Source organism: Mesoplodon bidens (assembly GCF_964165515.1).
Source record: "Mesoplodon bidens genome assembly, chromosome: 2".
Taxonomy (NCBI): domain Eukaryota; kingdom Metazoa; phylum Chordata; class Mammalia; order Artiodactyla; family Ziphiidae; genus Mesoplodon; species Mesoplodon bidens.
This window is the reverse complement of record NC_138177.1, coordinates 154,211,928-154,236,095: the sequence shown is the minus strand read 5'-3', so window position 1 is coordinate 154,236,095 and position 24,168 is coordinate 154,211,928. Positions and strand designations below refer to the sequence as shown.

The 24,168-nt window shown below is 42.5% G+C and overlaps 1 protein-coding gene across 1 annotated transcript in view; it reads left to right on the top strand.

Annotated features, from left to right (window-relative positions):
- ZMPSTE24 (zinc metallopeptidase STE24) overlaps positions 1-24,168 on the top strand; it is a 55,991-nt gene that overhangs the window by 5,020 nt on the left and 26,803 nt on the right. Inside the window, exons 3-5 of the mRNA XM_081225242.1 lie at positions 5,349-5,435; positions 23,330-23,446; positions 23,826-23,978. Coding sequence (XP_081081368.1) covers positions 5,349-5,435; positions 23,330-23,446; positions 23,826-23,978 — 357 coding nt within the window. The remainder of the gene's footprint in view (positions 1-5,348; positions 5,436-23,329; positions 23,447-23,825; positions 23,979-24,168) is intronic.

The window sequence follows — 24,168 nt, the reverse complement described above, 5'->3', positions numbered from 1 at the left end:
ATTTGTTAGAATAGATGAATCTACACTGACACATCATTATAACTCAAAATCCACAGTTTACATTACCATCGCCTTTGGCGTTTTCCATTCTATAGGTTTGGACAAAAATATAATGACTTGTATTCACCATTACAGTGCCATACAGAATAGCTTCACTGTCCTAAAAATCCTCTGTGCTCTGCCTGTTCATCCCTGCCTCCCCGCTAATCCTCGGCAATAACTCATCTTTTTATCATTCCCATAGTTTTGCCTTTTCCAAAATGTTATATAGTTGGAATCATATAGTTTATAGCCTTTTCAAATTGGCTTCTTTCACTTAGTAATATGCACTTAAGAGTCTCCCATGTCTTTGCATGGCTTGATTTTATATTCTTTTTGAAAAAATGCTCTGTCATAGTTCCTCCAGAACTCTTTTAGGTCCCTCAGTACCACTAAGAGACAGATTCCTAAATTGAAAATAAGGTTGTAGGTACTTTCACCATAAGCATGTTTGCTGTAGACAGCTTTGCTGCAAGCATTTTCACCACATTACCAATTGACTGTAAGGCAATTTTGCAGTAAAAGATAAAATAATGAAAAATAAAAGAGGGACATTAAAAAGGACATAGGGCTTCCCTGGTGGCACAGTGGTTGAGAGTCCGCCTGCCGATGCAGGGTACACGGGTTCGTGCCCCGGTCCGGGAAGATCCCACATGCCGCGGAGCGGCTGGGCCCGTGAGCCATGGCCGCTGAGCCTGCGCGTCCGGAGCCTGTGCTCCGCAACGGGAAAGGCCACAACAGTGAACAGCCCACGTACTGCAAAAAAAAAAAAAAAAAAAAAAAAGGACATAAACACGTAAAATGAATAACAAAATTAAAAAGACTTTATTGCAAAATACAAAACATTTGAATACATTTAAAATGTGTGTGGATTCATGACAATACTGCACAAATAACTGATTTTATTTTGTGAGTTGTACCTAAGCACTTGTCTTCCAAGTCTTCTGTTTATAGTATTTTATACAATTTTTTCTTGTTGATTTGTCTCATCGTTCAGCATTGCACTTTTTCTTTTTTGCTGAAACTTCTTCCTTTGTTAAGAGAAGTATCAGTTTTCAAATACTAGGAGGCATGTTTGTAACAAAGCTCTGTATTGCGTTGTGAAAGCCTCTATACCATAGCTCGTTCTTGGTATGTAGTCAAATGTCCACTGATAGACGTTCTGAAGCTCTATGGGAAATGTGGGTTCAACTCTGCACCTTCGAGACCTCTTTCTCCTCCAAAGTAGTGTGTTTCAAAGTAAGAAACCAACCCTTGGGGCAAATCATCTGTCAGCTCAATAAAGCCATCAATAACATCGCTAACTGGAGGGTATGCAAACCAGTTGAAACCAAACTGTCAGCCCCAAAACTGTCAACCAGTTATTTTATCTTTCACAGGCAAAATTTCCTTACAGCCATTTGGTTATGCAGCGAAAATGTTTGCAGCAAGGTATTTAAGGCAAAGAAGCTTATGGCGAAGATACAGACATGTAAAAATAATTGAGATTGGCTACCATAATTGCTTCCTCACTTAAAGAGAAGAAACTGGCTGTTTGTAGCTTTGTTAAATGATTACAAAATTGTCTAGTTAGTCACAACATTTGCATTGACAAATATTGACTACTAAGACTAGTGTGGTTAAAGCAAAGACTCAGAGAGATTAAATGGCTTGCCCATATAATGGCCAGGTGACACTCACTGCTAAATGGAAGAACTGAATTTCAAACTCTGCTCTTCTGAGTCTTTAAAATTACACAGAAGAAACCATTCTTGAAACTCTAGGGACTGCAACATGAATGTGCTAAATTTATCCTTGGGGAATTAGTAAACTATATTTGCCATTAGATAGGAAGTATTTTGTGTTACTTTGAAATCCTGTTCTGTTTGAAAACAATTTCATTAATTCCTGTTTTGTGTTGATTAAAATTAATTGGTTTGTAAGCTTTGGTCACAAAGAACAAGTGCAAAGATTAATTTAGACTCTTTTTTTTGCCATGGTACTTTCTACCTGAGGGAACATAAGAGGCCCTTGTGACCAATTACAGATGCCACTGTTCACACAAATGTGACAGAGCACCCAGAGATAAAATGTCCCCCCTTTCTGAGACAAACTTTCCTGATATCTCATAGGTGTCAATAAAGAGCCCTCTCAAGAAACAGAATGGCTGGGGAGTAGACTAGGGCAGAGTAGAAAAGTTCAAATTGTAGCTTCTCCAATTTCTGCTTGTTTCTGAGTCAGCAGTTTAGCCTCTTTGAGTCTCATTTTTTCTCCTCTTTAAGATGAGACGAAGGTAGATATTAAACCATATTTCATAGGTTTTGTGGCAGGGACTGAGTAAGATAATATAATGAAGCAATTAGTATAGTACTCAACACAGAGCAATTACTTAGTCACTGGGTTTCTCTGGGCAAGTTACTTTAACATTTCTGAGTTTCAGTTGCCTTATCTGTAAAATCGAGATGACTATGCTCCCTGCCCTGCCTGCTTCTCAAGACTTTAGTGAAATAATATATGTGGAAGCACAGGACTTGTTTTTGTAGGCATCATTAGTTCTTTTTACAGGACATCCTATCAACACAGAGAAACTTTACTGTTCACCGTGTTTTGTTTTTTATTCCCCAAAGCATGCTAAACAGGTTTGCAATAGCAGTTTCCAAATGCATTCATAAATGCATTCAAAGTTCATATTAAAGGTACCCCTGATACTTACTTAAAAGCTGGACTTTTGGGACTTCCCTGGTGGTGCAGTGGTTAAGAATCCACCTGCCAATGTAGGGGACACAGGTTCAAGCCGTGGTCCGGGAAGATCCCACATGCTGCGGAGCAGCTAAGCCCGTGCATCACAACTACTGAGCCTGCACTCTAGAGCCCGCGAGCCACAACTACTGAAGCCCGAGTGCCTAGAGCCCGTGCTCCACAACAAGAGAAGCCACTGCAATGAGAAGCCCGTGCACCACAACGAAGAGTAGCCCCCACTCGTTGCAACTAGAAAAAGCCCACGTGCAGCAAAGAAGACCCAACACAGCCAAAAATAAATTAAAACAAAAAAAGCTGGACTTTTAATAGTAGGTGTTCCAGCCTTTCCCCCAAAGCATTATAAATCCTTAATTCTGCATTATTTATTAGTATTGAGAATAGGATGAAGGAAATGCCACTCCAAGTGAATTAGTTCAACAAGTGGAGCATATACCACATACAGTGGTGCCAAAGCATGTCTTCTGGGAAAACAGGTTATATCCAAGATTGAGTTAGTTAAAGTAAAGTGGAAATAGCTGGATGTAGAGTTAAGGGGCCTTTAAAAAGGCAGTCTATTAAAACAGTGATTTTCAAACTTTGGTGCACATCACATTTAACTGGAGACTGACTCTTGGGCCCCACTTCCAGTTTCTGATTCAGTAGTTCTAGAGTGGAGGCTGAGACTTTACATTTCTAGCATATTCCCAGCGATGCTGATGCTGCTGTCCAGAGACCATATTTGCGACCCATGGTATTGTATCAATCCCCTGCATACTGGTAAAAGTCTAAGAGATGAGTAGCATCAAGTATGAGTGTGATTGTGGGGAAATAGGAATGCTCAAGTATGGCTAATGGGAGTGTAAATTGATGTAAACACTTTAAAGAAAAAGCTGATAATGCCAAATAGAGTTAAAACTCACCATATATTGGTCTAAAAAGATGTAGAGTGTAAAAAGTAAGTTGTAGAATGATAAATACAATATGATATAATTTATGTGTGTATATATATATTCTTTTTTTTTAATTTTCTTAAAAAACAAATTTATTTATTTTTGGCTGCGTTGGGTCTTCGTTGCTGTGCGCGGGCTTTCTCTAGTTGCGGCGAGCAGGGGCTACTTTTTTTTTTTTTTTTTGCGGTACGCGGGCCTCTCACTGTTGTGGCCTCTCCCATTGCAGAGCACAGGCTCCGGACGCACAGCCTCAGCGGCCATGGCTCACGGGCCCAGCCGCTCCGTGGCATGTGGGATCTTCCCGGACCGGGGCATGAACCAGCGTCCCCTGCATCGGCAGGCAGACTCTCAACCACTGCGCCACCAGGGAAGCCCTAGGGGCTACTCTTTATTGTGGTGCGCAGGCTTCTCATTGCAGTGGCTTCTCTTGTTACAGAGCACGGGCTTCTCTTGTTACGGAGCACGGGCTCTAGGTGCTCGGGCTTCAGTAGTTGTGGCACACAGGCTCAGTAGTTGTGGCTCGTGGGCTGAGAGCGCAGGCTCAGTAGTTGTGGTGCTCGGGCTTAGTTGCTCCGCGGCATGTGGGATCTTCCCGGACCAGGGCTCAAGCCCTCGTCCCCTGCATTGGCAGGCTGATTCTTAACCACTGCGCCACCAGGGAAGTCCCTGTGTGTGTGTGTGTGTGTGTGTGTGTGTGTGTGTGTGTGTGTGTGTGTATTCTTAAAAAAGCATATGTAAACCACTTTATTATTTATGGATACATATATAAAACTGGAAAGTAGATTGGAAGGACACCTAAGAAATATATGATAGTGCCCCAAACCCTCAAAGCCACAAGGAACCATGTCTGAATGGATGGGAATATTGTGCTTCTAACCAAGGAGTGTGATCATTGTGTTCTCGGAGCTCCACAAGTGAAGAAACAGTACGTTGACTCCTCTGGGCAAAATGATTCCACGAACTTGGTATCTGTTGTGAGATGTCGTGTTTTGTAAGCATGTATTCTTTTCACATTTTAAGAGCTGCTCCCTCATTCATATGTCTTGTTGGTTTGGTGAATATCTGTGTTCACTTTATCTGCCCAAGACAAAGGGTGGTGCTGAGAAAGTGCCTTACTCCTATGATACCCTGACTCCTACCTCAGGATTCACTTTTTCCTGACCCAGAGAAGGCTCTGATAGCTCATTCTGTCCCCCAACATGGTAGGTGGACGTGACTCTGTACTTATACCGATACTAATACTTTGTCCTAACCAAGAGGCTATTTCCTTTCAAGGAAAAGCCAGCTATGGAGCCATAAAGCCTGGCTCAAATTCCATTTCTTTCACTTGTTAGCTGTGGGATTTTTGACACGTTGCTTAGCCTTTCTAAGCTTAGTTCCTGATTATTAAGGTCTTTTGGCAAAAGTTTTTTTTTTCTCTAAACAGCTTTATTGAGGTAAATTAACAAATCATGCAGTTCATCCATATAAAGTGTACAGGCAAAAACCTTTTAACAGTCTAAACTTAGTATCTCAATTGGTTTGTATCTGTCTAAATGCATATTTTATCCTAAATAAGATCTCTCTTTTTTTTTTAACATACTTCCATATGATAGTTTCTAGTACTGCTTCAATGTGACCAACATGTGCTTTGTTTTATAGCTTATTCTTCTCTTTGGAGGAATCCCTTATCTCTGGAGACTCTCTGGGCGGTTCTGTGACTATGCTGGCTTTGGACCAGAATATGAGGTATGTCATTCATTAGCATATATTTGTCAGTCTTTCTTTTTCCTTGGCCAGCTTTCTACTAAAGTTTTTTTTTTTTTTTTTTTTTTTTTTTTGCGGTACACGGGCCTCTCACTGTTGTGGTCTCTCCCGTTGTGGAGCACAGGCTCTGGACGTGCAGGCTCAGCGGCCATGGCTCATGGACCCAGCCGCTCCGCGGCATGTGGGATCTTCCCAGGCTGGGGCACGAGCCTGTGTCCCCTGCATTGGCAGGCGGACTCTCAACCACTGCGCCACCAGGGAAGCCCTAAAGTTAATTTTTTGGCTCCTACCGTTATTAGGTTTCTCTGTCTCTGCAGTCCTTGTTGACCTGTGTTAGCATAATGCAAGTTACTGTAGCAAACCCCAGAATTTCAATGGCTTATTACAATAGTTTATTTCTTAATCACATAATAGCCCAGTGTGTTTTGGGTGTCAGCAGGTGACATCCTTTTATGTGGTAAGTCAGAGACCCAGTCTCTTCTTATATGGCTCTGCCATTCCCTAAGTGCCCCTAAGTTCTCTGCATCCAACAGGCAGATGGAATGAGAGGGTGGAGAAAGTACATCCTCTTCTTAACTGCCTTGGCTCCGAAGTGATACCTGTCCTTCACATTTCATTGTTGAGCCAGTCATTTAGTCTCAGATACAGGAGAGCTGGGTAATGTAGTCTCTGGTAGGCAGCTGCTTCTTGGGAACAACTCTATGAAAGGGGAAGCATGAATTATGTTGAACTCACGCTAAGCAGATACCCTGTGCCACACATGCTTAGCAGATACTTTCAACAGAGACAGAGAGTATACCTCTTAGAATCTCCACTGAGCTGCTTGAGTTGACTGCCCACTCTTCCAGGAATTCTAGTTATTGAAATCAAAGCCTTTGACCTGAGACTTTCTGCCTATAATGGATGCTGGGACACTGCTTTTGACTTTTTCTTGGAAATTGCCAAGTCTGTTCTCTCCTTCCTGATTGTTTATTTGAAATGATGGGTCTTATCTATACATGTAGGTACCTTGGGCTTTAATTCAGCTCATCCTGTATCCCTTTTCTGTGTACCATTTTCTAAAGGAGCCAAACTCTTTAAGACCTCTTCTTCCTGTGATATCTCTGTATCTTCATAGACTCTGTCCTGACCTGCTATGTGCGCTGTTATAGTTTAATTGCATGTTCTCTGTATTGTTTCATAAAAAATTTAAGGTGGTTTCGTATAAACATGACTGGCTCCTATTTTAGTTCCCATCTTCAATGTCACTTTCTCAGAGAGGCCTTCTCTGACCACTCTCATCTAAAATAGCATCCCTCGGGCTTCCCTGGTGGTACAGTGGTTGAGAGTCTGCCTGCTGCTGCAGGGGACACGGGTTCGTGCCCCGGTCCGGGAGGATCCCACATGCCGTGGAGCGGCTGGGCCTGTGAGCCATGGCCGCTGAGCCTGCGCGTCCGGAGCCTGTGCTCCACAACGGGAGAGGCCACAGCAGTGAGAGGCCTGCGTACTGCAAAAAAAAAAAAAAAGGAAAAAAAAAATAGCATCCCTCTGTCACTCTTCTTTTTTTTTTTTTTTTTTCCTGGCCGAGCCACGTGGCTTGTGGGATCTTAGTTCCTCAACCAGGGATTGAACCCAGGCCCTTGGCAGTGATAGTGCAGAATCCTAACCACTGGACTGCCAGTGAATTCCCCCTGTCACTCTTTAGTGAAGCATATCACCTTATTTTATTTTCTTTATAGAGGCACTTACCACTATTTGCATTTATCTTACTGCTTATTCGTTTACTTTTTATCTGTCACCCTGACAAGACTTTTAAGCTCCAAGGGGACAGAGACCTTACGTATTTTCTTCACTGCTGTGACTTGTGCCTAGAACAATGCCAGTCACGGTGTAGGTACTCCATAAGTATTTGTCGAACGAATAAACCCAATTTATATACATACATATAAAAATATTCCTTACGTTAATGGGACATATTTTATATAATGTTCTGAGACATTATTTTTGTATTTAACAGTGCTTTAGAGATCTTTTCCTGTCTGTTTATATAGATCTTTGTTTTCTTTAATGGCTGCATGGTACTGGCAGTCCTCACTTTGCACAGTTCTGATATACACACATTTCACTTACCATGGTTTAGTTAGTAACACCAGTCCCTCAGCAGGTTCAAATTTCAGTTACCACAGTATGTTACATACATAACTGCATAAAGTACAAGTTCCCTGCTAGCTCTTCAGTCCACAAATCACTGTGCAAATAACAGATGCTCATGCAGTGACCAATCATGTCACTCTTTTCAAATTCTGCTGGTGACTGGTCACTGCACATCTGCTATTCAGTGATTCAGAGCGTGCAGTCGTCTTGCCTCCTGGTCTCCCAGCTATAAATCCACATGACATTTTACAAAGATGGATCACTGAAAGAGGGAATTGGCCAACAAAGATGAAAATGTAGCAAAGAAATGGAAGACGATAACACTGGAATTGAAATTCAAATCTAGGAACTTCCCTGACAGTCCAGTGGTTAAGACTCCACGCTTCCACTCGGGGCATGGGTTCAATCCCTAGCTGATGTACTAAGATCCTGCATGCTGTGCGGCGCGGCCAAAAAAAAGAAAAAGAAATTCAAATCTAATGTACATGGTACAGAGGAAACAGCTGACCAAATTCCCACCTGAAACAAGCTTTTTTCATTTTTGTTGTTTCATAATGTATGAAGCACTAAAATACTCTTTCCCTGGATCCTCACCAGTTCTTATTATACACATGATTTTTAACTTCTGCCAGTCAGGGAAAAAATGTTATTGTGCTGTTATTTCATACAACTTATTGAATGGAACTTGTTGAATGGAAAAGTCACTTATGAAGCAACATAAGTAAGTAAAAGTGTGTGTGAATATCCATACAGATTTTTTTTTATTAGTTTCTGCTCTATAACAAAGTGAATCAGTCATACATATACATCTGTTCCCACATCCCTTCCCTCATGCATCTCCCTCCCTCCCACCCTCCCTATCCCACCCCTCCAGGCGGTCACAAAGCACCGAGCTGATCTCCCTGTGCTCTGCGGCTGCTTCCCACTATCTATCTACCTTACATTTGGTAGTGTATATATGTCCATGCCTCTCTTTCGCTTTGTCACAGCTTACCCTTCCCCCTCCCCATATCCTCAAGTCCATTCTCAAGTAGGTCTGTGTCTTTATTCCCGTTTTACCCCTAGGTTCTTCATGACATTTTTTTTAATTCCATATATATGTGTTAGCATACAGTATTTGTCTTTCTCTTTCTGACTTACTTCACTCTGTATGACAGACTCTAGGTCTATCCACCTCATTACAAATAGCTCAGTTTCATTTCTTTTTATGGCTGAGTAATATTCCATTGTATATATGTGCCACATCTTCTTTATCCATTCATCTGAAGATGGACACTTAGGTTGTTTCCAGTTCCGGGCTATTGTGAATAGAGCTGCAATGAACATTTTGGTACATGTCTCTTTTTGAATTATGGTTTTCTCAGGGTATATGCCTAGTAGTGGGATTGCTGGGTCATATGGCAGTTCTATTTTTAGTTTTTTAAGGAACCTCCATACTGTTCTCCATAGTGGCTGTACCAATTCACATTCCCACCAGCAGTGCAAGAGTGTTCCCTTTTCTCCACACCCTCTCCAGCATTTATTGTTTCTAGATTTCTTGATGATGGCCATTCTGACTGGTGTGAGATGATATCTCATTGTAGTTTTGATTTGCATTTCTCTAATGATTAATGATGTTGAGCATTCTTTCATGTGTTTGTTGGCAGTCTGTATATCTTCTTTGGAGAAATGCCTATTTAAGTCTTCTGCCCATTTTTGGATTGGGTTGTTTGTTTTTTTGCTATTGAGCTGCATGAGCTGTTTATAAATTTTGGAGATTAATCCTTTGTCAGTTGCTTCATTTGCAAATATTTTCTCCCATTCTGAGGGTTGTCTTTTGGTCTTGTTTATGGTTTCCTTTGCTGTGCAAAAGCTTTGAAGTTTCATTAGGTCCCATTTGTTTATCTTTGTTTTTATTTCCATTTCTCTAGGAGGTGGGTCCACAAGGATCTTGCTGTGATTTATGTCATAGAGTGTTCTGCCTATGTTTTCCTCTAAGAGTTTGATAGTTTCTGGCCTTACATTTAGGTCTTTAATCCATTTTGAGCTTATTTTTGTGTATGGTGTTAGGGAATGATCTAATCTCATACTTTTACATGTCCCTGTCCAGTTTTCCCAGCACCACTTATTGAAGAGGCTGTCCTTTCTCCACTGTACATTCCTGCCTCCTTTATCAAAGATAAGTTGACCATATGTGCGTGGGTTTATCTCTGGGCTTTCTATCCTGTTCCATTGATCTATCTTTCTGTTTTTATGCCAGTACCACACTGTCTTGATTACTGTAGCTTTGTAGTATAGTCTGAAGTCAGGGAGCCTGATTCCTCCAGCTCCGTTTTTCGTTCTCAAGATTGCTTTGGCTATTCGGGGTCTTTTGTTTTTCCAAACAAATTTTGAAATTTTTTGTTCTAGTTCTGTGAAAAATGCCAGTGGTAGTTTGATAGGGATTGCATTGAATCTGTAGATTGCTTTGGGTAGTAGAGTCATTTTCACAATATTGATTCTTCCAATCCAGGAGCATGGTATATCTCTCCATCTATTTGTATCATCTTTAATTTCTTTCATCAGTGTCTTATAATTTTCTGCATACAGGTCTTTTGTCTCCTTAGGTAGGTTTATTCCTAGATATTTTATTCTTTTTGTTGCAGTGGTAAATGGGAGTGTTTTCTTGATTTCATTTTCAGATTTTTCATCATTAGTGTACAGGAATGCCAGAGATTTCTGTGCATTAATTTTGTATCCTGCTACTTTACCAAATTCATTGAGTAGCTCTAGTAGTTTTCTGGTAGCATCTTTAGGATTCTCTATGTATAGTATCATGTCATCTGCAAACAGTGACAGCTTTACTTCTTCTTTTCCGATTTGGATTCCTTTTATTTCCTTTTCTTCTCTGATTGCTGTGGCTAGAACTTCCAAAACTAGGTTGAATAAGAGTGGTGAGAGTGGGCAGCCTTGTCTTGTTCCTGATCTTAGTGGAAATGGTTTCAGTTTTTCACCATTGAGGACAATGTTGGCTGTGGGTTTGTCATATATGGCCTTTATTATGTTGAGGAAAGTTCCCTCTATGCCTACTTTCTGCAGGGTTTTTATCATAAATGGGTGTTGAATTTTGTCGAAAGCTTTCTCTGCATCTATTGAGATGATCATATGGTTTTTCTCCTTCAACTTGTTAATATGGTGTATCACATTGATTGATTTGCGTATATTGAAGAATCCTTGCATTCCTGGAATAAATCCCACTTGATCATGGTGTATGATCCTTTTAATGTGCTGTTGGATTCTGTTTGCTAGTATTTTGTTGGGGATTTTTGCATCTATGTTCATCAGTGATATTGGCCTGTAGTTTTCTTTCTTTGTGACATCCTTGCCTGGTTTTGGTATCAAGGTGATGGTGGCCTCGTAGAATGAGTTTGGGAGTGTTCCTTCCTCTGATATTGTTTGGAAGAGTTTGAGAAGGATGGGTGTTAGCTCTTCTCTAAATGTTTGATAGAATTCGCCTGTGAAGCCATCTGCTCCTGGGCTTTTGTTTGTTGGAAGATTTTTAATCACAGTTTCAATTTCAGTGCTTGTGATTGGTCTATTCATATTTTCTATTTCTTCCTGATTCAGTCTTGGCAGGTTGTGCATGTCTAAGAATTTGTCCATTTCTTCCAGGTTGTCCATTTTATTGGCATAGAGTTGCTTGTAGTAATCTCTCATGATCTTTTGTATTTCTGCCGTGTCAGTTGTTACTTCTCCTTTTTCATTTCTAATTCTATTGATTTGAGTCTTCTCCCTTCTTTTCTTGATGAGTCTGGCTAATGGTTTGTCAATTTTGTTTATCTTCTCAAAGAACCAGCTTTTAGTTTGGTTGATCTTTGCTATCGTTTCCTTCATTTCTTTTTCATTTATTTCTGATCTGATCTTTATGATTTCTTTCCTTCTGCTAACTTTGGGGGTTTTTTGTTCTTCTTTCTCTAATTGCTTTAGGTGCAGGGTCAGGTTGTTTCCTCGAGATGTTTCCTGTTTCTTAAGGTGGGATTGTATTGCTATAAACTTCCCCCTTAGAACTGCTTTTGCTGCATCCCATAGGTTTTGGGTCGTCGTGTCTCCATTGTCATTTGTTTCTAGGTATTTTTTTATTTCCTCTTTGATTTCTTCAGTGATCACTTCGTTATTGAGTAGTGTATTGTTTAGCCTCCATGTGTTTGTATTTTTTACAGATCTTTTCCTGTAATTGATGTCTAGTCTCATAGCATTGTGGTCAGAAAAGATACTTGATACAATTTCAATTTTCTTAAATTTACTAAGGCTTGATTTGTGACCCAAGGTATGATCTATCCTGGAGAATGTTCCATGAGCACTTGAGAAAAATGTGTATTCTGTTGTTTTTGGACGGAATGTCCTATAAATATCAACTAAGTCCATCTCGTTTAATGTATCATTTAAAACTTGTGTTTCCTTATTTATTTTCATTTTGGATGATCTGTCCATTGGTGAAAGTGGGGTGTTAAAGTCTCCTACTATGATTGTGTTACTGTCGATTTCCCCTTTTATGGCTGTTGGTATTTGCCTTATGTATTGAGGTGCTCCTATGTTGGGTGCATAAATATTTACAATTGTTATATCTTCTTCTTGGATCGATCCCTTTATTGTTATGTAGTGTCCTTCTTTGTCTCTTCTAATAGTCTTTATTTTAAAGTCTATTTTGTCTGATATAAGAATTGCTACTCCAGCTTTCTTTTGATTTCCATTTGCATGGAATATCTTTTTCCATCCCCTTACTTTCAATCTGTCTGAAGTGGGTCTCTTGTAGACAGCATATATATGGGTCTTGTTTTTGTATCCATTCAGCCACTCTGTGTCTTTTGGTGGGAGCATTTAGTCCATTTACATTTAAGGTAATTATTGATATGTATGTTCCTATTCCCATTTCCTTAATTGCTTTGGGTTCGTTATTGTAGGTATATTCCTTCTGCTGTGTTTCTTGCCTAGAGAAGTTCCTTTAGCATTTGTTGTAAAGCTGGTTTGGTGGTGCTGAACTCTCTCAGCTTTTGCTTGTCTGTAAAGGTTTTAATTTCTCCATCAAATCTGAATGAGATCCTTGCTGGGTAGAGTAATCTTGGTTGCCTGCTGGCTTCTCTCCTTCATCACTTTAATTATGTCCTGCCACTCCCTTCTGGCTTGTAGAGTTTCTGCTGAGAGATCAGCTGTTAACCTGATGGGGATTCCCTTGTGTGTTATTTGTTGTTTTTGCCTTGCTGCTTTTAATATGATTTCTTTGTGTTTAATTTTTGACAGTTTGATTAATATGTGTCTTGGCGTATTTCTGCTTGGATTTATTCTGTTTGGGACTCTCTGTGCCTCCTGGACTTGATTAACTATTTCCTTTCCCATATTAGGGAAGTTTTCAACTATAATCTCTTCAAATATTTTCTCAGTCCCTTTCTTTTTCTCTTCTTCTTCTGGAACCCCTATAATTCGAATGTTGGTGCGTTTAATGTTGTCCCAGAGGTCTCTGAGACTGTCCTCTGTTCTTTTCATTCTTTTTTCTTTATTTTGCTCTGCAGCAGTTATTTCCACTATTTTATCTTCCACCTCACTTATCCGTTCTTCTGCCTCAGTTATTCTGCTATTGATCCCATCTAGAGTATTTTTCATTTCATTTATTGTGTTTTTAATCGATGCTTGATTCATCTTTAGTTCTTCTAGGTCCTTGTTAACTGTTTCTTGCATTTTGTCTATTCTATTTCCAAGATTTTGGATCTTGGAAATAGAATCTTGGATCAGCTTTACTATCATTATTCTGAATTCTTTTTCAGGTAGACTGCCTATTACCTCTTCATTTGTTAGGTCTGGTAGGTTTTTATCTTGCTCCTTCACCTGCTGTGTGTTTTTCTGCCTTCTCATTTTGCTTATGTTACTGTGTTTGGGGTCTCCTTTTTGCAGGCTGCAGATTCGTAGTTCCCGTTGTTTTTGGTGTCTGTCCCCCGTGGCTAAGGTTGTTTCAGTAGGTTGTGTAGGCTTCCTGGTGGGGGGGACTAATGCTTGTGTTCTGGTGGTTGAGGCTGGATCTTGTCTTTCTGGTGGACAGGTCCACGTCTGGTGGTGTGTTTTGGGGTGCCTGTGGCCTTATTATGTTTTTAGGTAGCCTCTCTGCTAATGGGTGGGGTTGTGTTCCTGCCTTGCTAGTTGCTTGGCATAGGGTGACCAGCACTGTAGCTTGCTGGTCGTTGACTGAAACTGGGTGCTGGTGTTGAGATGGAGATCTCTGGGAGATTTTCGCTGCTTGATATTATGTGGAGCTGGGAGGTCTCTTGTGGACCCGTGTCCTGAAGTTGGCTCTCCCACTTCAGAGGCACGGCACTGACTCCTGGCTGCAGCACCAGGAGCCTTTCATCCACACATTCACAAAAAGAGAGCAGGGGGGAAAATCAAAAATCTTGCTCTCCAAGTCCACCTCCTCAATTTGGGATAATTCGTTGTAAAAAGAGGAAAAGGGGGGAAAGTCTTAAATCTTGTCCTCAAAGTCCACTTCCTCAATTTGGGATGATTCGCTGTCCATTTATGCACTCCACAGACGCAGGGCACATCAAATGGACCGTGGAGCTTTAATCCGCTGCCTCCGAGGCTGCACAGAGAGATTTCCCTGTCTCTGCTCTCACAGCTCCCGGGTCTCAGCCTTGGACCTGGCCCCGCCTCTGCACGTAGGTCGCTGGAGGGCGTCCGTTCTTCGCTCAGACAGGACTGGTTTAAAGGAGCCGCTGATTCGGGGGCTCTGGCTCACTCAGGCAGAGGGGAGGGAGGGGCGCGCAGTGTGGGGCGGGCCTGCGGCGGCAGAGGCCGGCGTGACGTTGCAGCAGCCTGAGGCGCTCCGTGCGCTTTCCCGGGAAAGCCGTCCCCGGGTCCCGGAACCCCGGCAGTGGCGGGGTGCACAGGCCCCCCGGAAGGCGGGGCCGACAGTGACCCGTGCTCGCACACAGGCCCCGCGGCGGCGGCGGCAGCAGCAGCCCCAGCGTCCCACGCCCGTCTCCGAGGTCCGCGCCTGTCTCCGGCGCTTCCCCAAGCAGCCCTCTTAATGCCCTCTCCTCGCGCACCAGGAAACAAAAGGGAAAAAAGTCTCTTGCCTCTTCGCCAGCTCCAGACCCTTTCCCCGGACTCCCTCCGGGCCAGCCGTGGTGCACTAACCCCTTCAGGCTCTCTTCCTGCCGCCAGCCCCAGTCCTCTCCCTGCGCTCCGACTGAAAGCCGGTACCCGAGCCTCAGCTCCCAGCCCCGCCCGCCCCGGCGGCCAAGCAGACAAGCCTCTCCGGCTGGTGTGTGCCTGAGGGCACCGATCCTCTGTGGCGGAATCTCTCCGCTTTGCCCTCCACACCCCTGTTGCTGTGCTCTCCTCCGCTACTCCGAAGCTTTCCCCCTCCGCCACCTGCAGTCTCCGCCCGCGAAGGGGCTTGTAGTGTGTGGAAACCTTTCCTCCTTCACGGCTCCCTCCCACTGGTGCAGGTCCCGTCCCTATCCTATTGTCTCTGTTTATTCTTTTTTTTCTTTTGCCCTACCCAGGTATGTGGGGAGTTTCTTGCCTTTTGGGGGGTCTGAGGTCTTCTGTCAGCGTTCAGTAGGTGTTCTGTAGGAGTTGTTCCACGTGTAGATGAATTTCTGATGCATCTGTGGGGAGGAAGGTGATCTCCGCGTCTTACTCTTCCGCCATCTTCCTCCCAGTCCCATACAGATTTTTAATATAACTAGTGTCCTGGTGATGAACATTTAGATTGGTTCAATCTCCCTTCTTCCCTCCCTACCTCCCTCTCTGCCTTCCTTCCTTCCTTTCTTCCTCCCCCCGCCTCCCCCAGCTCCCTTCCTTCCTATGTTGGGTCTTCGTTGCTGTGCGCGGGCTTTCTCTAGTTGTGGAGAGCGGGGGCTACTCTTCGTTGCAGTGCATGGGCTTCTCATTGCAGTGGCTTCTCTTGTTGCAGAGCACAGGCTCTAGGTGCGCGGGCTTCAGTACTTGTGGCACACGGGCTTAGTAGTTGTGACACACAGGCTTAGTTGCTCCGCAGCATGTGGGACCTTCCTGGACCAGGCATCGAACCCGTGTCCCCTGCATTGACAGGCGGACTCTTAACCACTGCGCCACCAGGGAAGTACGGTTCAATTTTTCTTAATTGCATTCACTCGTGCCCATCCTTGTACACATGTCATTGTGCACATATTCCACATCTATAAGAAGTCTGAAATAGTACATACCAAAATTCCAAAAGTGGTTTTCTCGGGAGAGAATTTTGGCAATTTTAATTTCCTTATTTTTGCTTATCTCTTAAGAAAATTCAGCAATGAGCTTCTACTTCTCATATAATTAAAACCAATTTATTCACTAGAAAAAGAAGAAGAAGAAAACTAAGTGGACCTCAGCTTATCCTTAGGCATAGGCAGTGTGTCTTTTGGCAGGACTTTCTGCTTTCCAAACTACCAACAAGTGGTCTCATAATCAGTGTTCTTATTTTTTGACAGTGATATTTGGCCCAGCCTTTTTCAGACTTAATGACTCAGGATGCTCCAGAGTTCTGTTGCCACATTATGCATATAAGGTGGAATGAGTAGGTTCACCTCAGACAAGAGGTGAACTGTGCCATCAGGATGTTTTGGTCTGGATCACTCTGCCCTCATGGCGCAGCACTTTATAATGTTCTGTGTCCTGGAGTCTTCAAGTGTTCACTGATAGGGCTAGAGCCCAGATCTTGTTGCCTTTAAGAAGCTATGAGTCAAAACCCCTTCCCCTCACTGCCCAGTAGATCTTATTCCTAGGATATTTTCTCCTTCCTGAATTAGAATTAGAGATCTTCTGAGAAAAACTCCTGGAAGTATGTGTATTCTCCAACTTCCCCAGTGTGACTGTCACAACTCCTTTTTTCAGCTAGAATATCTTCCGTAACTCAGTCACCTGTCTAAACTCCAGCTCACAGTTGTCTGTTAGGAGTAGAAGGGTCTTAGAGAAGAGTAGTGAAAAGTAGCATTTTGGGGTTGGATTATGAAAATCTTTAAAAGCATAATGAGTTTGCAGTCTTATAGAGCAGTGATCCCCAACCTTTTTGGCATCAGGAACCAGTTTCGTGGAAGACAATTTTTCCATGGATGGGGTTGGGGGACAGTGGGGAATGGTTTCAGGATGATTCAGGAGCATTACTTTATTTTTTTAAATTAATTTATTTAGACTATGTTGGGTCTTCGTTGCTGTGCGTGGGCTTTCTCTAGTTCCGGTGAGCCGGGGCTACTCTTCGTTACGGTACACGGGCTTCTCATTGTGGTGGCTTCTCTTGTTGCGGAGTACAGGCTCTAGGCACATGGGCTCAGCAGTTGTGGCTTGCGGGCTCTAGAGCACAGGCTCAGTAGTTGTGGCGCACAGGCTTAGTTGCTCTTTGGCATGTGGGATCTTCCTGGACCAGGGCTCGAACCCATGTCCCCTGCATTGGCAGGCGGATTCTTAACCACTGAGGCACATTACGTTTATTGTGCACTTTATTTCTATTGTTATTACATTGTAAAATATAATGAAATAATTATACAAGTCACCATAATGCAGAAACAGTGGGAGCCCTGAGCTTGTTTTCCTGCAACTAGATGGTCCCATCTGGGGGTGACAGGAGACAGTGACACCCGAAGTGTGTTGCTTATGTCCATCTGCTCCATAATCTCGTTTTGGTTGCTGTCACTGCAGAAAACCCTGCTTCACAAAGACAGGATGTTGGAGATGGAAGCAGGCTTTTCAGTGTTTTTGTGGCAATCTCAGGATATTCCACCTTGATTTTCATCCAGAACGTATGGAGATTTGAAGTTGTCTTAAACACGCTTTTAAGGCCACCGTCATTTATGATCTCAAGCAGTTGATCCTCTTCTAGCACAGACAAAGTTAGTTCACCTGGCTTATTCACAAATGGGTCGCGAATCCATTCCTTCCCAGTTCAGGGGTCTTTTGTGGTTGGGAAGTAATGTTCAAACTCTTTTGAAAGCTGAGATATGTGATCATGTACCAGCTGGGAGAAAGAAGGCCCTCACTCAGTCTCTTTCAAAATCTCTGCTAATGTTTGAAACATGTCAAAAATCCCAGTGTTCACTTGTCGACCCCATAATTCCAGTTTGGCTCTGAATGCAGCTACTTTATCTGTCGACTTGAACACAGTTGTTCTCCCCTGAAGTGACAGATCGAGTTCGTTGAGCAGGTTGAATATGTCACACAAGTAAGCAAGTTTTGTGACCCGTTCTGTGTCAGTAAAATGTGCTGCCAGTGGTGACTGTTTTTCTAAAAGAAATTTCTGGAGCGGGTCTCGTTAACTCAAAAACTCTGGCCAGTGATCTACCTTTAGAAAGCCATCTCACTTCTGGGTATAAGGGAAGACGTGGGACTTCCCTGGTAGGCTAGTGGTTAAGAATCCACCTTCCAGGGCTTCCCTGGTGGCGCAGTGGTTGAGAATCTGCCTGCCAATGCAGTGGACACGGGTTCGAGCCCTGGTCTGGGAAGATCCCACATGCCGCGGAGCAACTGGGCCTGTGAGCCACAATTACTGAGCCTGCGCGTCTGGAGCCTGTGCTCCGCAACAAGAGAGGCCGCGATAGTGAGAGGCCCGCGCACTGCGATGAAGAGTGGCCCCCGCTTGCCACAACTAGAGAAAGCCCTCACACAGAAACGAAGACCCAACACAGCCATAAATAAATAAATTTAAATAAATCATATCTTAAAAAAAAAAAAAAGAATCCACCTTCCAATGCAGGGGACGTGGGTTTCCCGGGTCAGGGAACTAAGATCCCACATGCCGCAGGGCAACTGAGCCCTTGCGCTGTGGATCCCATGTGCCACAATTAGAGAGAATCCCGCGCGCTGCAACTAAGACCTGACTCAGCCAAGTAAATAAAGAAAAAAAAAATTTTTTTTTTTAAAAAAGAGAAGATGTGTGTGCTCTGCATCCATCTCCTCACAGAGCTGCACGAACAGATGTGAGTTAAGGGCATGTACTTTAATGTGGTTGATAATTTTAATCACATCCTGCAAAACGTTGTTAAGTTCAGGTGACATTTTTCGGCTAGCCAGCAGTTCCCTATGGATGACACAGTGCGTAGACTCACATTCAGAAGCGACCTCAGAAGCGACCCGAGTAGTGAAACCAGAAAGCCATCCAGCCGTGGCAGCCGCTCTGTCCACGCATATACCGGAACAAAATGACCAATTCAGTTTTCCTGATATGTAATCGTTCAAAGACTTGAATAGTTCCGCAGCTGTGGTGCTGGTTGGCAACAAAAGTGCACATAACATATCCTCATGCACATCCTCCTGAAAAATATATCGCACAGAAATATATCGCAAGGCAGGCATTGTTGCCTGGTTGTCAACATCGGTAGACTCATCAACCTGGATTGCATACCATGGTGACTCATTAATCCTCTCTAACAATTGTGCCTCAATATCCTCTGCTATTTCATCAATTCCTCTAGTTGTGGTGCTAGCCGAAAGAGGAACACGTGCCACCTTTTGAACTGCACCCTCTCCTAAAAGTTCACGACAAATGTCCTCAGCACAGGCAGGATCAACTCTTCACCAGCAGTAAAGGGCTTCTTAGCTTTAGCCATGCGGTTAGCCACTAAGAATGATGCTCTCAGTGCAGACACATTTGATGAAGTGCTGGCCTTCAGTAATTGCTTCCGTTCTTCGTGTTCATGGTTTTTTTCCTTTGAAAAACTCCAAAGGCTTGTCTTTCAATGCAGGTGCTTGGTCTCCATGTGGCGACGCAGTTTTGAAGGTTTCATGGCTTTGTTGGGTAGCCGGTGGCCACATATTATATAAAGCGGGCTTGGAGAATGTGAATCCCCTGTTGCAATGAACCCGTAATTTAAGTAGGACTCTTGGTATTTTCTTTTAAATGCAGCTTTCTTTTTGTGGGCAGTCTTAGAGTCTTCTGCTGTCTCACCACTGGGTCTTTCCCCCTTTTCAAAGAAGCTCTCCGGTGACGTTTGTTTTTTTACTCATCCTGGCTAGGGTTAGCTTGTGGGCTTAGCAAAACTGTGGCTGAGACAAGTGCACAGTGTGGGAAAGAGGCGTGGATGGAAGTAGATAAAATAATGGGCGGGCCACGCGCAGACTAAAACGTGTCAGATTCTGACTTAAAGCCTGCCACCAGATGCAGCTGTACAATTGAAGTACATCAACTTCCTTGCCACAATAAAGCCTGCCACTAGATGCTTAATTGTCGCTTGCCACTCAGTGATAGGGTTTTTTTTTTTTTTTTTTTTTTTTTTTTTTTTTTTTTTTTCTTTTTGCGGTATGCGGGCCTCTCACTGTTGTGGCCTCTCCCGTTGCGGAGCACAGGCTCCGGATGCGCAGGCCCAGCGGCCATGGCTCACGGGCCCAGCCGCTCCGCGGCATATGGGATCCTCCCAGACCGGGGCATGAACCCGTATCCCCTGCATCGGCAGGCGGACTCTCAACCACTGCGCCACCAGGGAGGCCCCAGTGATAGGGTTTTGATATGAGTCTGCAAGCAATTGATTTTTCATGGTCTCTGTGCAGTCAAACCTCTCTGCTAAGGGAAGAGATATGGGAACATATGTATATGTATAACTGATTCACTTTGTTATAAAGCAGAAACTAACACACCATTGTAAAGCAATTATACTCCAATAAAGATGTAAAAAAAAAACCCACCTCTCTGCTAATGACAATCTATATTTGCTGTCGTTCCCCACCGCTAGCATCACCGCCTCAGCTCCACCTCAGATTATCAGGCATTAGATTCTCATAAGGAATGCACAACCTAGAGCCCTCACATGCACAGTTCACAATAGGGTTCACGCTGCTCTGGGAATCTAGTGCCACAGCTGATCTGAACAGGAGGCAGAGCTCAGGCGGTAATGCGAGCAATGGGGAGCGGCTGTAAATACAGATGAAGCTTCACTCACTCCCCGACTGCTCACCTCCTGCTGTGTGGCCTGGTTCCTAACAGGCCACAGACCAGTACCGGTCTGTGGCCCAGGGGTTGGGGACCCCTGTTATAGAGCCATTACGAGCTTTTAAAGTAGAGAAGTGGAGTTTTAGATTCATCTGGTGTGTATGTAGGATGGATCGAAAGGGGAGGGATTGATATTAGGCAGGGGGACCATTTAAGAGGCTGTTTTACTGTTTAAGGCAAAATAATTTACAACACTCTTGGAATCTTAGTGTTTTAAGGAGGGAATAAGCCTACTGATTGGGGAATTAGACTTACTGTTCATCTTCTTTAAGAAGAAAAATGGTTTATTGATAGAATTATTCATTTAAAAATGGTATTTATGCATAAGATAAGTGAGATTAAGAAGAAATCAAGTTGTCTTAAATTAATGGCCTACCTAAGTATATGTAATCTTGGTATATGATAAAGGTGGCATTTCAGATTGGTGAGGAATATATAGGTTATAAATTTTCTTAGGACAACTGAGAAAAAAATAAATTCCAATTTTATATCCTCCAAGAAAAAGAAAGACTTAGATGAATTGAGTTTTTAAATATAAACAAATATACACTGACAATACTTAAACAAAAAAATACTATAAATTTTTTAAAACTTTTTATTTGATATTGGAGTATAGCCGATTAACGATGTTGGGATAGTTTCAGGTGCACAGAAAAGGGACTCAGCCATACATATGCATGTATCCATTCTCCCATAAATTCCGCTCCCATCCAGCCTGCCACATAATACTGAGTAGAGTTCCCTGTGCTGTACAGTAGGTCCTGGTTGTCCATTTTAAATATAACAGTGTGTACATGTCAATCCCAAACTCCCTGACTATCCCTTCCCCCCTTCATTCCCCCTGGTGACCATAAGTTCGTTCTCTAAGTCTGTGAGTCTGAAGAAACTATAAATTTTAATATGATCTAGAGTTTTTAATTAATTACTTAATTAATTAGGCTGTGTTGGGTCTTCGTTGCTGTGCACGGGCTTTCTCTAGTTGCGGTGAACGGGGGCTACTCTTCATCGCAGTGCACGGGCTTCTCATTTTGGCGGCTTCTTTTGCTGTGGAGCACAGGCTCTAGGCACGCAGGCTTCAGTAGTTGTGGCTCACGGGCTTTAGAGCGCAGGCTCAGTAGTTGTGGCGCAGGGGCTTAGTTGCTCCGCGGCATGTGGGATCCTCCCGGACCAGGGCTCGACCCCGTGTCCCCTGCATGGGCAGGCGGATTCTTAACCATTATGCCACCAGGGAAGTCCCGAAAGAACACTTTAGAAAAAATTGAGTACCTCAACAGAAAAATGGGCAAAGGCAGAAATTCGTGTGATTATAAAATACATGAAAAATATAAATCCATACTGACAATCAAAGAAATGTGTTTTAATACAACAATGAAGAATCGAGGAGTTGTGCTTCTTTCTTTGTTTTGGCCTACCATATCATATTGGGTAAAAAACAGTTAAAAGAATCATAGGACAGAATTGTTGAGGGATAGGGAACTAGTCTCATGCTGCTGTCAGACTGAAAACTAGTATAGTTTTTCTAGAGGACACCTTGGCAGTGTGTATCAAAAATCTTTTAAAAGTTTGACACCAGACATTTCACTTTTACGAATTTATGGGGAATGAACGAAACGGGTTCATTGTAGCATTGGAATGAATGCTATAATGGAGATATATGTAATGGAGCCATTAGCAATGAAGAAGTAGATCTATATTTATTGATATAGAAAGATGTTTGTGATACGTTAAATGAGTAAAGCAGGTATTCAAACAATCTATACAGTATGGTTGTATTTTTTGAAGATGGGATTCCGATTCAGTAGTTTTGAGGAAGGTCCTGGAATCTACTTTTAAAAAATTTCTCATTTCCCATTTGGGGACAAATGCTGGAATAAACCACCCTGCATGTTGTAGCCAGACAAATCTCCTTTTTTCCTCTTCCCTTCTCCCTCTTCCTATGTTTAGAAACGTAATGGCTGCATCTTTACTACCAAGTCAAATATGCTTTGGTGGTGTACTCACACTTAAAAGAATTCAGTTTTACACTGGGGAGTAAGAGGGAGAGTGATGGTGTGGTGGGAGGGAGAGCCAGGGTTTTATTTGCTTCATTGCCTTCCCCTCCCCCCAAGTCCCTTCATACCAATTAGCCCTCATCCTCCACTGTCATAGGAAAAGATATTTGTAAAGAAAAATGAGGCAGTTCTTGGCTTTTGATCTCCTAAGGACCTGTTGTTAAGGCAATTAAAGGAGTTCTAGAGGGTTATTTTCTCTCTTGAATTTTGGCTCTGTTAAAACTTTAGCAGACTCTGCTCCACCTGCCCTGGCCCAGCTTTCCTGATGCTCCATTTTGTTTCTCTGCCTGGTCCCATCTACGCCCATCATCTTGTCATCTTTCACTTTTAAGGTGCTCTTTTCTTTCTCCTTGCTTTTGCAAATTGTGTGGAATTCCTCCTTGCCTCTTCTGTCCCACTAATCTATCTCTTTCTTCAGAGTAGCATTCCATTTCTCATCAGTGTTGTAAGCCTTTCTCGAATTCACCAGCATATGTGGCTCAATTTAAGTTCTTTTAACCATTTTGTCTCTATGACTTCAGTTAACTTTCATATGGTGCCCGTGTAATAAAAGAGGAAGTGTTTTAGTGCCTCCCTGTCTTGCAAATAAACTCTGAGGGTAGCGGTGATGTTTCAGGCCCGTAGAATCAAGCACATTGCTTGAGTTATAGTAAGTACTCAGCAAATACTCGTTGATTGGTTCCCTGATATTTCATTTGAAGAACAAATTAATATTTAAAAACTGCCTCTTTTTTTCTTGTGTTTAGATTACTCAGTCCTTGGTGTTTCTGCTGTTGGCTACACTTTTCAGTGCATTGACTGGTTTGCCGTGGAGTCTTTATAATACTTTTGTGATAGAAGAAAAACATGGTTTCAATCAGCAGGTAAAATAGAGAATGCAAATGTTCTCTTTTGTGCTTTCGTCCTCTGCTGGGAATAATTAAAACATAATTTGCTATTTTAGAGCATGAATTAATCGAGGGAAAAGGAACTGCAGATACGGTAAAGATCATAGTTTAAAGTCTTGCCATAAACTCTTCTAGCACTAATGTCTAGTGTTTTTCAGCTAATAACATTTAAATGAGTTTATTTTAAACTATAAAATGCAAGACATTGACTTATTGTCTTAGGCTACCTGTTGTCATATAGTCTCACTGCCTTTTAATTTTTAAAATTGCTTTAATAATGTATCCTTTCTATTCACTTATTTGTTATTTTAAAAGCAGTTTCTTAGTTTCTCATGATGACCTTTTATTTTTTCAGACTTTGGGGTTCTTCATGAAAGATGCAATCAAGAAATTTATTGTGACTCAGTGCATTTTATTACCTGTGTCTTCACTTCTACTTTACATTATTAAAATTGGGGGAGACTATTTTTTTATTTATGCCTGGCTGTTCACACTAGTTGTGTCTCTGGTAAGTGAAATCTTTGTTTTGATTTTCTTTTACAAAATGTACAAAATGTACCTAGGTGAGATAACTGTCATTTAATCTTCATTAGCATCTAAATGGTTCTTAAGAAGCAGAAGAAATATAAATAGGTGCTCATATAAATTCCCCTTCTGTTTTCTGCTTTTAGCTTAGAAATGGGAGAGTTGACTCTGAC